Source organism: Bidens hawaiensis, unplaced genomic scaffold (assembly GCF_021521415.1).
Source record: "Bidens hawaiensis isolate Kalapana, Puna unplaced genomic scaffold, B.hawaiensis_p1.1 tig00016131_1, whole genome shotgun sequence".
NCBI classification, from domain to species: Eukaryota; Viridiplantae; Streptophyta; class Magnoliopsida; order Asterales; family Asteraceae; genus Bidens; species Bidens hawaiensis.
This window is the reverse complement of record NW_027492470.1, coordinates 617,296-623,478: the sequence shown is the minus strand read 5'-3', so window position 1 is coordinate 623,478 and position 6,183 is coordinate 617,296. Positions and strand designations below refer to the sequence as shown.

At 36.6% G+C, this 6,183-nt stretch overlaps 1 protein-coding gene across 1 annotated transcript; it reads right to left on the bottom strand.

Annotated features, from left to right (window-relative positions):
* Positions 1–781: 781 nt before the first annotated feature.
* On the bottom strand, positions 782–4,741 carry LOC143550720 (auxin efflux carrier component 4-like). Its single transcript, XM_077041321.1, has 6 exons — positions 3,679–4,741; positions 3,396–3,615; positions 3,187–3,272; positions 1,124–1,281; positions 941–1,017; positions 782–848 (listed from the first exon to the last, which is right to left on the bottom strand). Exons 1-6 carry the CDS (start codon positions 4,739–4,741, stop codon positions 782–784), a joined length of 1,671 nt encoding a protein of 556 aa, XP_076897436.1.
* Between the last annotated feature and the right edge of the window lie 1,442 nt (positions 4,742–6,183).

Below are 6,183 nucleotides of genomic sequence, written 5' to 3'. Positions count from 1 at the left end.
TTAAAAAAGTTGTCCACTAAAACTAGTATATATGATTATTGTAATTTTAATCTAAATTATAATTGTATTAACAATATATAATTATTTTGTTAACTGTATTTCATTTAAAGGTTAAAATTTAAAATTTTCATCAATTACCCGTGTAATAGACAAGCCACAAAACTAGTATACTTAGAAAGAGTATTGTTTTAAATATAACAAATTTAAGGAGAAGGGGGGGGGGGGGGGTGTTGGGGGATGCCCATGCGACATTTTTTCAAGAGGGATTTGTAAATACGTTTAGCATAAACTCTGCTGGAAAGAACAAAATTCTTATCCTTACACATCATTATATATGTTAGACGCATTGTATAACTGTTGTAACTACACTCATCAATTTATCAAAGTTTTGCTATTTACAAAATTAGAAATTTTAATAAATTATCTCCCTCGCTTTCCCCTCCATAGTCCATCCACTTCACTACCACAAGTGTTGCAAACATTCTCATAAATGTCGTCAAGACCACTCTAATAGCATCATCTTTGATAAACTGATATATAACATACAAAACCCAATTTGTAATCGATTTGAATAAAAAAAATCTAGACGCATAGCTCAGTCATAAAACTTTTAACTAAGGAATTTTAGTAGATAGACGAAATCAACTACAACAAAATATCCTAGATGTTATATATCTTCATCCGAGATCACCTTGTGAATTCTACTACTCATCAAGAGTCATCATTTGGTAGATCCTTCCAACATATTTCATCAAAACTCTGTATGCTTATCTATTTATCTCTAGAGTTCAAGAATGATGTAGTAGCATATAGTTATGGGCACTGTTATCAACATTCCAAAGATAACCCTGAAACGAACAAAGTTCAATATGAGTTCATACAAATAAACAAACAAATAACTAGAATACAACCCCTTCTTATGAGGATCATATATGCTTACGAAGTACTAAGAATTGTTGCATGAACATCGTATTCCTTAGCGAAAACAAACGGTACAATCCCTGCTGATAGTGTAGCCTACCAATGTACATAAAAAAACGAATATCAGATCAAAACTAGTCTTGAGCTATACAAACTTAAAACATTTATAAATGCTGCAAGAACGCGTTAATGGAACATATACCTGAACGACAGCGACACGAAAAAGGGTACTGCGAAGGCCAACCAGAAATGCAGACAACGCGGCTACCAACGGTCCTATCAGAAACTTCACTAATATAGAAAGCATAGCCTTTGACTTCCCACATGCTATTAACTTAGGTTGAAGCGCCATAAACAAACCTTAAAACATGATAGTTATTTTTTAAGTAAAAAAAGGGGAAGTTTGGAGCAAATCAAGAAAGTAGAGTGATTAAAAACACGACAAAAAAGTATATAACGTATGACCGTTAAAGGTCTAGAACTTTAAGAGACAGCCACAACAAAACAGGATTCGATCACATGCCGGTTCAATCACATGACAGCATAAAGTGCATATAACTAAGGCGAGGGGTGTGGGAGGCTTTAATGGGGGCTTTAGTGGGGGCTCCAACCAATAATATTATGATGTGTGGCAGAGAGAGAAACTGGATAAGGGGGTTGTTGGAGCCCCGTTGGAGCCCTGGCCCCTGGTGTGGAGGGGCTCCAGCAGGGGCTCCAGCGAAAATTTTTATTTTTTATTTTTTTATAAATATATTCAAACAACGACATTTTTTTGTGTTAGTTTTTAGAGGATTTTAGGAGGAAAGGGTTATAATTGTGAAATGAAGTATATTTTATAAAGGTATATATTTATAGTTTTAAGAAAATATTTTTTTTTTAATTTAATATGAGCTCAACGGCTCTTTTCCGTAAACCTATATAGAAAATATATATTTTTTTTGTTTTTTTCGGCTCCCAACGGTCCAAAATACCTCAAAAGATGTGCTCCTCTCTCTCTCTCCCGCTAACCAGCTCATGCCTGCATTGTTTTTCGCGTTAGCGCCCCGGTGGTGTGGTTTTAGCGCCTGGGGGCGCGAGCGGAGGGGCTCTAGCGCCCCCGTTGAAGCCCCACACCCCTCAGCCTAAGGGACAACCTCGACAATATTGTTGCGAAAAAACCCAACAACTTTATTGTATTTATTTTGTTCTTAAACTTAACTTATTTAGGTCACATACCATAATGGTATTTCCCTTACATATATTATTTTTATTATTATAATTATTATTAGCTTTTATATAGCTGTTAAACTGTGATCTTATTATTAATATTATTATAATTAGTAGTAGTTTTTATATAACTGTTAAACTTTGATTTCCTTTATTTTGCTTCATACACATGTACTTAGAGCCGAGGGTCTCTCTGGAAGCCACCTCTTTATTCCTTTGAATAGAGGTACGGTGTGCCTACATCCCACCCTCCCCAGACCCTACTTATAGCTTTGCTGTCGGTGGGATTTTACTGGGTATGATTGATTGATTAATTGATTTTGTTCTTAAACTTTTTGGCATTATGTCGCCTTTTATAACAGCTAAAATTATAATTTACGACAGTAACAAAAGCATATGACATTTTAAAAAGGGATCTTACAATAAAATTAAAACCAAAAAAAGGGTCTTACAACAAATTGAAACGAAAAAACGTGACGGTGTATATTGACCATGGTTTTGTTTGTGTTTAATAAAATGTTTAAAAAAAGTTAAATATTATTTAGTGTCAAATATACAAAAACATTAGAAAACAAAAGGTTAAATATGTATATAAAAATGTCATGGAGCTCGATTTTATGTGTAGTCGGGCTTTATTACTCCAATATGGTGACAAACTAAACTCTTATATGTAAACTTATAGTCTAAGTTTTTAAGTAATAAAATTGGTGTGTTATCTTTAACCCTTTTTATTATTATAATTTTTGTAACAAGTTCTTTTGTAAGATAACATAACACCTATATTTTGTTAAGGTAAGAGATATTTTCATATAGATGGTTTTATATAAGTATATGTATATATATTTTGAGATAAATTAAGTTTAGATACTATTATTTGGGTTAGACTAAAAGTAACATTTTTTCTTGCCATGCCCATTCTCTAATAAAAAGAAAAGTTGTGTACTAAAAAAAGTATATATTTTTACCCTCATCCATAAACATGTACAAATATAAGCATATATCTATTTTATATGTATATGGTTTAAATTTAAATTAAAAACCAATGCATTAATAACTTACCTAGGCTGAACATAGCCATCCCAAGACCAGTTTTGGAGATCAAGGAGATTGAATCATCTACTAATTTTGGCATTTTCAAATGCCACCTGTAATAGAAATACTCTGTTAAAGAAACGATTTAATTTATTGTTTTAATTTGATGAACTTTACTAACATAATTTTCAAAATAAATTTATTTCCTTTAAATGAAAAACAAACTAAGGTTTCACCTGTAGGACACCAAAGCCCAAACTAAGCCTATGAGACTGGCGTATGTGTTAGGGTTCCTTATCAGTTTTCGCCACACCATCAACAGTATCAACCGGGCCATCACACCCGCAGACGGCATCTTGTTCCCGGGCCCTTGGTTTGTGTCGGGCTGGTGCTCCACGACACCCAGTTTGGTCCTCTCCTGGTCCCCGCTTATCTCGATTTCAATTTCTTTCAACTCTACAACCATGTCTCGGACAAATTATGTAAGAAAAAAAATAAAAAATTCAGCTATATATTTACCTCCAAGTTTGCTAAGATCGCGCGACGGTTGTTCCGTCGTTGCGTGGAGCTTCGAACGGGCGCGGCCACCTTTTGCAATAACCGGCGCGCTAGAGCTTCGACCAAACATGTGGTCATCATGATTCAGCCTCATTGGTGGTGCTTGTTGGTCTTTTGTAACGCTAAAATATGGCGTCATGTTGAGAGACCTTCGAGCCGGTTCATCTTCAAAATTCGAGTGTCGAGAGGTCGGGGTGTGACCCCTCGACAACTGAATCGAGTACACATCATCCGCGGGGCCGAAATTCGATAACCGACCCCCAGGAAACCCCACAACAGAATTAAAATCCGATTGGTTCACATACGAACCTCTCGGAGACTGAACCGCGGATGAACTTACACTATAAATTTCGACACCGGTAAGCGAGCCAACTCCGGTCGACCGTCTTGACGCACTCGACCTTCTCACCGTAATATGCAACTTCCCGTCGTTCCCAACCTCCGCGGATGTCTCAAGAAAATCTTGCGCGTCAAGTGAAACGACGTCGGATTCGACCTGAATCGAGCCAATATCACCTCCCGCGCCTGGAAACCTTTCCATAATTAGGGTTTTCGCAGCACGAAACTCAAACATAAACAAAAGCAAAGTGTACCACACAATGCATTGCATGACAACCACCTGAACCATTAACGCGGCCGAACGCTCACCGTACATCGCTGTTAACAACGGTATTCCGATCACGAGCGTGTTAGGGAGAGTAGAAAGAGAGAAGAGGGTGATCATCCATTCAAAGGTTCCGTATTTTGTGAACTTTGTCCAGAGGCCTAGAACGAACAGAATGATGACTTTCTGGAGGCTGTCGGCCCCGATGAACTTGAAGTTCATGGCGTAAGGATCACCCATGGAGATGAAATGGAAAGACAGTAACGGGACAGCGAATATGGCGACAAAACGATTAATACCCGCACACTGGTCGGGTGTGAAAATCTTCCACCATCGAACGCTGCCGTAAGCGAGAAGCATGGCGATGTATAGCGGCACCATCGCGGTCACGATCGCGTAAAAATCCTTTCCGGTGATCATTTTTACAATGTAGATAAAGGGTATAGTGTTTTAGAGAGAATGCATGTGTGAACTTATATAATGTGTTTGTGTGTGTTTGTGGATACGTATCGTACTCGTTTACGTCTGAACACATAAGTCGTTGACTGATCATGTCTAAGTTTTGACCAAGGTTTTGCAAAAAAGTTTGTAGCTATAATAAATGATTATTAACTTTGTATCCATGAATTTGTGGAAGTTGTCTACTTTGTTCTTAACATACAACGTATGGTAATTAATGCGAATTTGTATTTAAGTAGAAAATTTATTATTGGAGGATTAATGTTTACACACGTATTTTATGTTTCAATGGATTAATTATTAGTGTGTACATTCATGTACGTGCCCCACAAGTTAGTCTTTAAAGTATCTACCAAAAATATATTATATAGAAAGATATTGTTTTAAATATACCCAAATTAAGAAAAAAGACTAACCATACGGCATTGTCCCATGGTGGATTTGCAAATACGTTCAGCAAGTTCAAAATCCTTACATATCATTATATAAATTAGTCGCCATCGTTATTTGTAAGTGTAGTTAGACTCAATGCCGGCTTTTGGGTAGGGTAACTCAGACAACCGGCCGAGACACTTAATTTTTTGGGGTATAAAATATTTTTTTATATATAAACTTTTACATATTTTTTAAAATTTTCTTTATAAAAATAGGTACAAATCTTAATCTTTTTATTAGAAATTAGGCCTAATCATTTTTTACCCATAACTCATTTGGGATATTGGGCCTACAGGTCTTTTTATATTTCGTTACTCGTTGGGGCCTAAGATAGAGGTGCACAAATCAGGTTTTTTAAATGCCTGGTTCCAGGTATAAAACCGGGTTCAGGTATGACCGGGTATTAGAAAATCAGTCTTTGGCAATACCCGGATCGAGTCCGGTATTATCTCTAAAAACCATACCATATGCATTGGGTTCGTGTCGAGTATATAACCGGGTATTTAAATACCCCATTTTCGGGTATTGAAAAAACCCTATTTTAGGGTTTTTTTTGGGCTTTTTTCTGGTATTTTTGGGTATAGATTGGATTTTTTTAAGGGGCTGCACTTTTTAAGGGTATTTTTTGGATATTTGAGAAACCTGGTTTTGGATATTAGAAAAACCTGGTTCCGGGTATGGAATCGGTTCCGGTTTTTAGGTATTAGCCGATACAAATCGGGTCCGGTTCGGGTACGGGTTTTGGTACTGAAATACATACCCTATCCGTACCCTATGAGTAAGGTCGGGTACGAGTTCGGGTACTAAAAACCCAGATATAAAAAACCCGGTTCCGGGTTCGGGTTATTTGTGCACCTCTATAGCCTAAGGGTCTATTCATTTCAGCTCGGCCGAGACATTTAAATTATCGAAGACAGCCCTAGATAGACTCATTAGTTTGTCAAAGTTTTGTTATTATATCCCATACA